Raw genomic sequence first — 12,126 nt, 5'->3', positions numbered from 1 at the left:
CCGCTCGCTCTCGCCGGCTCTTATTTTTCTACACTTCAGCCTTATAGCCGTTCTCGAGGGGACGGAGCCTTCCTCCTCCTCCTCTTCCTCCTCTTTGAGTTGTATTTTATTCATTTATTTGGTTCATGGCGCATGGATCTTCCGCCTTCATTCGAGCTGAACTCAGTTTCTTTTCAATTCTCTTGATTTCTTTTCCAATTTACATCATTATTTTGATGGCAAATAAAAAACGGTCTCGTCGTTCGATGGGGCTCGTGCTGCTGCTTTTCTTTCCCTGATTTTTTGTATATTTTAAAGGGTTATTTCTATTTGGCGCTCGGCGCCTTGGTCCCCCCTCCCTTCCCCGCATCCTGTATTCTCCAGATGTGCGCCGGCAGCCAGAAACGTTGTTTATGGGCATGTTTAATGCATGCGGGTGCGGCGCTGGGGAAATTACAGCCAGGAGGAAGGGAAGGGAAGGGAAATCATAGCGAAGCTGCGGCAAGCGGGGGGAGCAGCCCCCGCACCCCAAAAATGAGCACCCATGGGGAAGTGGGGAGGGGGTGAAGCCCCCTGAGGTCACCTCAATGTTGCGGGTTCCCCATAGTCCTGGGGACTTTTGGGCAGGGAAAAGGGGGGGGCTGGTGCAGCCCTGGAGCCCCAAATTGGGGCTGGGAGTGCCCCAAAGGCTCCTCCAAAGAGGGAGGAACATGGGATAATTCCCACTAATCCCATCAGCCGCGTGTGTGCGAGACGAGCAGGTTTGGGGGCTGCTCCCCATGGCTCTTCCCGATCCCATTCCCATTCTGATTTCCATCCCCATCCATATTATTCCCATCCCGTTCCTTCCCCATTCCCATCCTCATCCCTGTTCTCATCCCATTCCCATCTCTGTTCTCATCCCAATCCCATTCCCATTCCATTTCAATTCATATTCCCATTACCATCCCAATTCCCATCCTCACCCCTATTCTCATCCCATTCCCATCCACATCCCCATTCCCATCCTCATCCCTATTCTCATCCCATTCCCATCCATATTCCCATCCCCATTCCCATCGCTATTCCCTTCTCATCCCCATTCCCATCCCTGTTCTCATCCCAATCCCATTCCCATCCATATTCCAATCCCCATTCCCATCCCGATTCCCATTCCTATTCTCATCCCAATCCCATTCCCATCCATAGTCCCATCCCCATTCCTATCCCCATCCCATTCTCATCTCAATCCCATTCCCATCCATAGTCCCATCCCCATTCCTATCCCCATCCCATTCTCATCTCAATCCCATTCCCATCCCATTTCCATCCATATTCCAATCCCCATTCCCATCCCGATTCCCATTCCTATTCTCATCCCAATCCCATTCCCATCCCCATCCCATTCTCATCTCAATCCCATTCCCATCCCATTTCCATCCATATTCCCATCCCCATTCCCATCCCAATTCCCATTCCTATTCTCATCCCAATCTCATTCCAACCCATATCCCCATCCCCATTCCCATCCCAATGTCCCATCCCCATCCCATTCCCATCTCAATCCCATCCCCATCCCTTTCTCATCTCAATCCCATCCCCATCCCATTCCCATCCATATCCCCATCCCAATGTCCCATTCCCATCCATATCCCCATCCTCATCCCTTTCTCATCTCAATCCCATCCCCATCCCTTTCTCATCTCAATCCCATCCCCATTCCATTCCCATCCATATCCCCATCCCCATCCCTTTCTCATCTCAATCCCATCCCCATCCCTTTCTCATCTCAATCCCATCCATATCCCCATCCCCATCCCTTTCTCATCTCAATCCCATCCCCATCCCTTTCTCATCTCAATCCCATCCCCATCCTATTCCCATCCCCTCTCAGTGTCCCCCACAGGACCGGCCACCACCGCAGGTCTCTGGCCCTCGGTCCCCTCGCCATCTCCCCAAATGCCACCGCAGCCCCTTGGTGACAAAGTCTAATGGGGCTGAGCCTCCGGCGCACGGGGACGAGGACGATGCCACCCCATGTCACACCAGAACCTCCGTCCCCTTCCCTGCATCCCTTGGGTGCCATTAGAGGGGGGACTGCAGCCCCGTCCCCCCCAGTGCTGCAGTGCAGCTGCTTCTCAGTCACATTCAGTTGGTACCTACGGCACCAAAAAACCCTTTAAAACCCCCCAAAACATTATTTCCTTTGTGCCGCTATTTATTCGGCTACAAAATAAAGGTTGGGGGGGGATGCAAAACATAACCCAGAGCACTAAATACCCTGAAATGTGGAGAAACTCTGCTGGCGAGCAGCCCTGGATCCTGCGGGCTGGGTTTTTCCAGCTGCTTGGCATTCCGGAGGAGAAGCGGCGTGAATTGGTTATTCAGCTGGGGATGAGTTCGGGGGGGGTGCTGCGGCGCTTTAAATAAAGGGGTTTCCACACTATTTCAGCTGTTTTCCCCATAGAAAGGGGTACGGTGGACGCCGGGACCCCCCACCCATCCCTCACTCTCGTTAATAATTGGCTTCGTCATTAAAGCGTCAGCAAATCCCCCCCCGCCCGGGATCCAATAATCGTCAGTCGGAGCCGTCACCCCCCGCCGGACCCCCCTCCCCACGCACAGCTCAATAATTGAGGGTTTATTGATGGCCGGCGGCGCTAAAATAGGATGGAAAAGGGAAATAAAGGGTTTTAAGGCCTTGTTTGCACTCCCCCCCCCGCCCCCGGTGGGTTTATTACAGGGGTGGGTTACGGCCAATTATCCCCAGCGGGGTTAATTAATGGGTTGGGGGATCCCCTGCTGGCAAATTGATGGGTTGGGGGAGATACGGAGGGTCCTCCCTGGGCTGGGTTGCTGGAAATGTACAGAAAGAGCTGGAAGCCTCATACAGAATATACATATATTAATGATAATAGGCAGAAACCTCATCTAGAATATACATATATTAGTGATAATAGGCAGAAACCTCATATAGAATATACACATATTAGTGATAATAGGCAGAAATCTCATCTAGAATATACAGTATATCCCTAATATCTAGAATATGTTTTCTATAATATGGAGAAATCTTCTCTATAATATCTCTCTAGTATCTATAATCTATAATTTAGCATAATCTATTATTCTATGATATCTATAATATCTTCTCAATAATATCTCTCTAGTATCTATAATCTATAATTTAGTATAATCTATTATTCTATGATATCTATAATATCTTCCCTATACTAAATTATAGATACTATAGAGATATTATAATCTATTATTCTATGATATCTATAATATCGTCTCTATAATATCTCTATACCTACGTATTATCTATAATATCACAGAATATTAATATAATATCTAGAAATCTTGTCTATAATATGCATATTAGCTATAATATGCAGAAATCCTATCTATAATATACATATTATCTATATGTATAGAAGTCTTATCTATAATGTATAGAAGTCTTATAGATAAGATAGAATAATATAGTACTAACATATATTATCTATAGTATCTAGAAAGCTTAGTGATAATATACACATATTATCTATGATATATAGGCCCCTTACCTATAATCCACACAGCTATAATATCTATAGGTAATTTATAGGGGGGTGTTATACACCTTATAACTGACCATACACCAAAAAGTAGTGAAATCCAGACTATAGGGGACCCCAAATCTCCTATGACCCCCCCAATCCCACTTTAATATTTAATGTGAGACTGGAAATAAATCAAAAAGTTTTAATTTTAATTTTAATTTATGTAAAAAACCCGCCCCCCCCCACCCCCTTCCAATGGGGAAAACCAATTCCCCCTTATCTTTAATTAATTAGCCGGTGCTAATGAAAGCATCGCCGTGCTGAGGCGGGATTGCAGCGGCGATAGCTGGAAATTAAGCCGATAAATAATAGATGCTCGCCGTTAATGAACTAATTTTAAATGGAGATTCAAACAGAGACCTGTTCTGGCAAAGAAAAGTGATTTAAGCGAGGCTTATTTAGGTCTCCGGCACGTTTTAATGGCCTGGGTTGCTACTTTGCTTTTATTTCTTCCAGTGGTGGGAGCACGGGGAGAAAAATGAGGGAAAAGAAAGAAAACATAAATATATAGGTGGATATAAGAAGATAAATGGGGTCTAATTGTGTAATGGGGTCTAATTTGTCTTTGGAAGGTGAGGGAATTGCTGGTGGTGTATGGAGCGTCGGTAAATCACGGCACTGGATTAAACTGTCGGGATAACGCACGCCGGGGGGGATGTGGCGGGGGGTCGTGTCCCCCAAGCACCGTCCTCCCTGAACCATCAATTATCCTCCAATAACCACCTTGAACCATCAATTATCCTCCAATAACCGCCTCGAGCCATTGGTTATCCTCCAATAACCGCCTCGAGCCATTGGTTATCCTCCAATAACCGCCTCGAGCCATTGGTTGTTCTCCAATAACAACCTTGAGCCATTGATTATTCTCCAATAACCACCTCAAACCATTGAGTGTTCTCCAATAACAACCTTGAGCCATTGATTATTCTCCAATAACCACCTCAAACCATTGAGTGTCCTCCAATAACAACCTTGAGCCACTGATTATTCTCCAATAACCACCTTAAACCATTGAGTGTCCTCCAATAATGACCTCAAACCGTGAGCTATTCTCCAATAACCACCTCAAGTCATTGATTATTCCCCAATAACCACCTCGAGCCATCAATTGTCCTCCAATAATGACCTCAAACCATGAATTATCCTCCAATAACCACCTCGAGCCATTGATTATCCTCCAATAACCACTTCGAGCCATTGCTTATCCTCCAATAACCACCTCGAACCATGAACCATTCTTCAATAACCACCTCAAACCATTCTTCAATAACCACCTCAAACCATTCTTCAATAACCACCTCAAACCATGAATTATTCTCCAATACCCACCTCAAGCCATCAATTAATTCACGGCATAATTTCCTCACCTTCTCTCTTCTGCTTTTCTCCTTTGTCCTCTTCTCATTTTCTCTTATTTTCTCCTCCTTTTCTTCTCTTCTCCTCCTCTTCTCTCTCCTCCTCGTATCTTCTTCTCTTTTCTCTCCTCCTCTTCTCCATTTCTATCATCATCATCATCATCATCATCATCATCATCATCATCATCATCATCCTCCTCTTCTCCTCCATCCCAGTAGATCCTACTACTCTGCTGATCAGCCCAGCTCCACCCAGCCCAGGTGGGGCAGGACACGTCTAAATTAGGATGAGCCTAAATTAGGACGAGCCTAAATTAGGAGCTCTGTCAGTAGCAGCTGCCCCTGTTAGGGCTCAGATCTTCCTCCTCTTCCTCGAAGATGCACCCATGCGACAGCAGCTCTCGCCCCTTCAAGCAGAGGAAAAGCCTCGGTGTGTTACTGGGATTAGGGGAGCGGGGATGTTAGGATGGGGCTTTGCTGACTAGGATGAGGCTTTACTTACTGGTCCTTCTCTTCCGCAGCCACCAGGATGCACGAGGTGACCGAGATCCGCATCAAATACCCCAACAAGATCCCGGTAAGGGCTGCGAGGCTCTTTGCTAAAATCTTCTTGGGGTCCCCCTGCCAGAGGGGTCCCGAAACCCCCCAGTTTCACCCCAAAGCGTCTTCTCGGCCTCGCAGGTGGTTGTGGAGCGCTACCAAAAGGAGAAGACCTTGCCCCCCTTGAGCAGGACCAAGTTCTTGGTGGCCCAGGACCTGCCCCTGTCCCAGTTTGCCGTCACCCTGCGGTAAGGGGTTAATGATACGGGGGGGTCAATGTGTAGTTTGGGGTAAGGAGGGGTCTGCAGAGCTGGACCAGCACAAAAACCCAGCCTGGTGCTGTGAAACAACTTGGCTTGGAAGCTGCTTTAGGCGTTCGCTTCGCTGGGCCAAGTGTTTAGGCTTAGCCTAATGCAATTAGCCTTTGCAATTAGCCAACAGCGTTTGCTTGCCAATGCATGTGGAGCCTGATGGCGGAATTCCTGCAGCCTCCTTGGGATCAAAGGCAACAATTAATGCTTTTCCACAGGTGAGTTGCTAATTAGGGCTTGGTGATTAGCAGCCATGCAAACGAGCAGCACTGTTGCAGCTGCCTTGAAACCTTTGGGCTCTGCTTGAAATGTCTCCCAAGAACCAACATCTAGGACAAGGGGAAACGTCACCAGGGGAGGTTGAGGGTGGAAATTTGGGGTGATTTCACCCCAAAAGGGTTGTTGGGTGTTGGAACAGGTTGCCCAGGGTAGTAGTGGAGTCGCCATCACTTGAGGGGTTTAAAAAGTGTTCAGATGAGGTTCTCGGGGATATGGGTTAGTGCTGGAGTTGGGTTGTGGTTGGGTTTGATGATCCTGAGGGGCTTTTCCACCCAAAATGGTGCCAAGATCACCTCAGGGCTCAAAATGGCGGCGCCAGAATCACCTCAGGGATTGAAATGGTGGCACCAGGGGCAGCAAGATCATCCTAAAACATGAAATGGCACTAAAATCACCTCAAAACACCAAGTAGTGGCCCCAGGGGTGCTGGGATCACCTCAGGGCTCAAAATGGCGCCAAAATCACCTCAGGGTTCAAAACGGTGGTCCCAGGGACACCAGAGTCACCTCAGGGCTCAAAATGGTGCCAAAATCACCTCAGGGCTCAAAATGGTGGCCCCAGGGAGACCAGAGTCACCTCAGGGCTCAAAATGGTGCCAAAATCACCTCAGGGCTCAAAATGGTGGCCTCAGGGATACCAGAGTCACCTCAGGGCTCAAAATGGTGCCAAAATCACCTCAGGGCTCAAAATGGTGCCAAAATCACCTCAGGGTTCAAAATGGTGGCCCCAGGGACACCAGAGTCACCTCAGGGCTCAAAACGGCGCCTGAATCACCTCAGGGCTCAAAATGGTGGTCTCAGGGATACCAGAGTCACCTCAGGGCTCAAAATGGCGGCTGAATCACCTCAGGGCTCAAAATGGCGCCTGAATCACCTCAGGGATCAAAATGGTGGTCCCAGGGACACCAGAGTCACCTCAGGGCTCAAAATGGCGCCAAAATCACCTCAGGGCTCAAAATGGTGGTCCCAGGGACACCAGAGTCACCTCAGGGCTCAAAATGGTGCCAAAATCACCTCAGGGCTCAAAATGGTGCCTGAATCACCTCAGGGATCAAAATGGTGGTCCCAGGGACACCAGAGTCACCTCAGGGCTCAAAACGGCGCCAAAATCACCTCAGGGCTCAAAATGGTGGCCCCAGGGAGACCAGAGTCACCTCAGGGCTCAAAATGGCGCCAAAATCACCTCAGGGCTCAAAATGATGGCCTCAGGGACACCAGGGTCACCTCAGGGCTCAAAATGGCGCCTGTATCACCTCAGGGCTCAAAATGACGCCAGAATGAACTCAGGGATCAAAATGGCACCAGAGTCACCTCAGGGCTCAAAATGGCGCCCAAATCACCTCAGGGCTCAACTGGCGGCCCCAGGGGTGTTGGGGTCACCTCACGCCATTAAAACCCTTGAGGAGCTGGAGCGGGTTGAGAGGAGGGAACGGAGCTGGGAAGGGGCTGGAGAAGGAGGGGGAGGGTGGAAATTGGGGGGGATTTCTTCCCCAAAGGGCTGTGGGGCGTTGAACAGGCTGCCCAGGGCGGTGCTGGAGCCGCCATCACTGGGGGGTGAACAGAGGAGCTTCTTGGGGACATTTTAGTGCTGGGGGTGGGTTGTGGTTGGACTTGACTTTGAGGGTCTGTACTACTCGCCCTGGGCAGGACGCGGCTCTGTTTGGCCTCCTCCCAGACCTTCTACCTGCTGGTGAACAACAAAGGGCTGCCCAACATGGCCGTGACCATGCAGGAGCTGTATCGGGACAACAAGGACGAGGACGGCTTCCTCTACCTGACTTACGCCTCCCAGGAGATGTTCGGCGCCTCTTCCTCCCGCGAACCGGCGGCCGCTTGACCGCGAAACCCACCGTGTCCTCATGGCCGCTCGTCCCCGGGCTCAGCCACAGCTGAGGCTGGGCACGGATCTCACTAAACTCGGCTTAAAAACATACAGGGTGGCTGGAGCACAACCTCATCTTCCCCATGGCTGCGGTTTGACGGGCTCGGCTTTGTAACGGCCTGAAAAACTCCGCTCGACGCCTCCTTAATCTTGTGGCTTTAGTCACAAATTATCCTCCCAAGACAGCAGAAGATGGTGCTGGTTTATTCTGAGCCACGGGGAGGTTATTTTTCTCTAAATGGCTTTACAGCCTGTCTTCCTCGCCTAGAAAACTTAGGCTCCTTCTAAAAGCCTCTCCTAACAGGATCAGGGATGGCGAATTTCATGCTTTGTGTAGGTTTTTGTTAAGCTGCGTGTCTGTTCTTGCTGCTGCTCCATCCTCCATGTTCTTGAGAATGAATCTGATGCCTCTGCTTGGCTAAATGTGTAAAGCCAGGCTTAACCTTGAGGCTTTGACCCTGCACTGGAGCAAGAGCAATGAGGGGAGAGCACTTTGCTCCCCAAATTGCAAAAGCAGCTCCCCAGTTTGCTCCCCCCTGGGCAGAATGTGGGGCTGACCCCCCCCCCCAAATGTCGGGGCACGTCGCTAAACCCGCCGCAGAGCTAAGCCGGGCTTAAAGCGATGAGTCAGCCCCCAAGCGTGATGCTGCAAAACGCCTCTTCAATATTGAAGGCTTCCCCTTGCTGTAAAGCGCACGGTCACGCCGGGTGAATATTTCATGCACGTTTCGTGGTGAAATGTTAATAAATAAGCTCTCTAATTAGCTGCTGTAGCACCAGGAGCCTCTTCCCTGTTGGGTTGGGGGGGGTTGAGATGATCCCCCCCCCCACCCTGTGCAGGGATGGAGATGGGGAGCTGTGCCCCCCAATGTGATGCAGCCCCCAATTTACAGCAGGGTTTTGCTTTGGGGCTGGATTAGGGCAGAGTTGGGGCACAAAGGTGTTATTTTTGGGGGAGGGGGTGCTCACAACCATTGCAGGGGGACAGGGTAGAGGGTTGAGACTTGATTTCCCCCCAAAACACTCAAAAAATTTATATTTACATTATTACATTACATTTACATTATTTACATCCGGACCAATTCACTCAGTGCTAATGGGATGGGGGGTAGCGCTGCCCATCCCTTCACCCAAATTGAGCCTTTTTCCCCGCTTTTCACCCCAAAAGCAGCGTTTTCCTCCGCGCGAGGCGGCGCAGATTTATCCCATTGATTTTCCCTTTCTCTTTTATACCAAACCCGTATTTAACTCGTCAAACGCAACGAGCGGCATCGCTCGCCGTGTTTGCACACACACAGCCCAACGCTATTACCCCAGCCACTCTGTAATTAAAACTGGGAGCTCGTTAGGGCAGGGTTTATATTAATCCCCGCGGAGCCGCTCAATCCCTTGCCATTATTTTTACATATACATTAATTTCCCACCCAATATCTCAAAACCCACCTGGAATACGAGAGATATAAGAGATAGAACATTTATTATAGGGGGGGAGGCGGGGGCGACCTCCATCCATCCATCCTGGCCGGTGTCAGCACAGGATGGATGGGGCTGGCATTTATTAAATAGAAGCACATTTTTCAATAGAAATGGAGAATTGCTTCCCAAAAAGCGGCTGCAGCGGGAAGGAGGAGGCGGGGAGCTCAATTCACCCCCAAAACGCACTCCCCCCAAAAAGATAACGCCGCTCGGAGCGTCGCACCCAAGGCGGGGTGGCTTATCCGCCCCCGAAAAAGCCTTAATTATGGGTTAAATTAAGGCTGAAGTCTCTCCGAGCGCTAAGAGAACATCCCAAGCTGCATCCCAGCGCCATCCAGATGTGGGGATGCCAATGCATACCGGGCCGATCCAGATGTGGGGATGCCGATGCATCCCGCCCCCTTTCCAGATGTGGGGATGCCGATGCACCCTAGCCCCATCCGGATATGGGGATGCCGGTGCACCCCAGCACCATCCAGATGTGTGGATGCCGATGCACCTGACGCCATCCAGATGTGGGGATGCTGATGCACCCAATGCCATCCAGATGTGGGGACGCTGACGCATCCTGGCGCCATCCAGATGCGGGGATGCTGATGCAACCCAGCCCCATCCAGATGTAGCAAATGATGACACATGCTGATTCCATCCAGATGTGGCGATACGGATGCATTCCTGCGCCATCCAGATATGGGGACGCAGTTGCATCCCCGGCCCCATCCAGATGTGGGTTCGCCGATGCATCCTGGGCCCATCCAGATGTGGCAATGCTGATGCATCCCAGCGCCATCCAGATATGGGGATGCTGATGCATCCCAGCCCCATCCAGATGTGGGGGTGCTGATTTGCTTCAGTGCCATCCAGATGTCAGATGCTGACGCATCCAAGCACCATCCAGATGTCGGATGCCGACGCATCCCAGCCCATCCAGATGTGGGGATGCTGTTGCATCCCAGCGCCATTCTATTCCATTGCATTTCTCCTCCCCAGCTTGTCCATGTCTCTGATGGCAGCACAGCTCCCAATGTCACCACCAAGGCAGCCAGCCTTATTTTTAAGCCCGGCCTAGACGGCCTCTCCTCTATGGAGCCATTTATTCACCTTTACTCACCCCCAGGGTTGGTTTAAGGTCCCACGTTGACACCACGAGGGGCTCAGAACCAACAATGTGTCCCCAGGACCTGCACCAAAAACCCAAGGCAATGATGGACCAGCTTGGGGATGACTCACCTTCCACCCATCAGGCAATTAGATGTGCGGCTAACGAGCTCTCACCGGGCAGAGCGAATACAAGTATTTTAAGCACAGGGTATTTTTAAAACACGGGTTAATTATCCGAGGGGGTTTGGGGCCCGGGAGGAGCAGCACTAACGAGGGGCCGGAGCAAACAAGGGGCTCGGGTGGTGATGTTGGCTCCTCCAAGAGCCCGGTGTCCAGGAGCTGTCAGTGCGATCCCTTCACCCAAGTCCATGCCATTAACTTTGCTAATTGATGCTCGTTAGTAAGAGAAACCTCCCAGGGACCTTGGCTGGGTTATTAATGATTAATGTCAGGCTGCCTTTGCAAATGAAGCGCTTGGGTGTGATTTGAGGGGGGGATGAACCCTCTCATCTCACTGGGTTATTTTGCTGCTGGAAGTGGGAGATGAGGACGGCGCCGAAGCCACCGCAAGGTCACCAAACCCAGGTCGGGGCCACACAGCAAAGATTGGGACATTTATGACATTTTCCCCCATCCACACATCCAACGGGATCAAATTGTGAACAGGACCAACACCCCCAATGGAAAACGTCCCGTGGGGGCTTTGCTAAAGGTCATTAAATTCACCCAACGAACGGGACGGCGGAGCCTGAATCCCAACCTTGTGTCCCACATCCCAGCGCCCTCATTCTGCATGAGCAGCGTGTTAATCACCCCCCCGCAAGTCATTAATATGGAAAGACCCCCCTGCTCCATGCAGCGAGATGTTTGCGGCTTGCTGAGATCGCTCGGAACACGCGGGACGTTAAACCTCCCGTTACAATGCGGCTGATTTCTTCCCTTCTTTTTGATGAATAGCCTGCCGTAAATAGACTCTGATTAATTGCGGCTGCGCTTTTGGAGGGCTGGAAATGCATCATTTGGGGATAATGGTCATCATCTGCCTTGGAGAGCCGTTCGGAGAGAGGAGCGCGGCTCCGACGCCAAAACCAGGTGCTGGTTGAAGTTATTGAGCCAGAAGAATCTTGTTGGCGCTTGTAGATCCGGATGAAGCCCCCGGCGAGCTCAGCGCCAAATTCCTCTTATTTATCACCTTCAAAAAGGGGCAGAAACGCTGGGATTTTGTGCCAAAGAACCAAAGGGGAGCAACAAGATGAGCACAAAACCGCATCCAACACCCACGAGTTGTGGGGACCAGTGATGCAAAAGGGACCCTGGTCCCCCCGCTGTCCGCCAGATGGGGGATTATTGGGGTGTCTTTGAGCGTGACACCCAAATCCCCCCCCATCCACCTTCCTAGAGGGTTGCGCAGGATATAGGAATGGTAAAGATATCTTAAATATATATATATAAACTTTAAAATAGCGCCTAAAGGTTTGGGTGCGTCGCCAAGGTTGCAGGTCCCCCCCTCCTGGCTCTAAGCAACAGCAGCGGTTGGGATGCTCGGGGAGTTGCCATGGCAACCGGAGAGCCTTAGGATGCAGCTGAGCATCGCCGGGGGGGGGTGGGATGGTGCAGCCG

At 50.7% G+C, this 12,126-nt stretch overlaps 1 protein-coding gene across 1 annotated transcript; it reads left to right on the top strand.

The window, feature by feature from the left end:
- Positions 1-5,447: 5,447 nt before the first annotated feature.
- LOC308051048 (microtubule-associated protein 1 light chain 3 gamma-like) lies at positions 5,448-7,884 on the top strand (the record flags this gene model as incomplete). Its single annotated transcript, XM_080361324.1, has 3 exons — positions 5,448-5,495; positions 5,600-5,706; positions 7,695-7,884. 3 exons carry the CDS (start codon positions 5,448-5,450, stop codon positions 7,882-7,884), a joined length of 345 nt encoding a protein of 114 aa, XP_080217450.1.
- Positions 7,885-12,126: the final 4,242 nt, after the last annotated feature.

This window comes from Nesoenas mayeri (genome assembly GCF_963082525.1).
Source record: "Nesoenas mayeri genome assembly, chromosome: 31".
NCBI classification, from domain to species: Eukaryota; Metazoa; Chordata; class Aves; order Columbiformes; family Columbidae; genus Nesoenas; species Nesoenas mayeri.
This window is presented reverse-complemented; position numbering and strand designations above follow the sequence as displayed.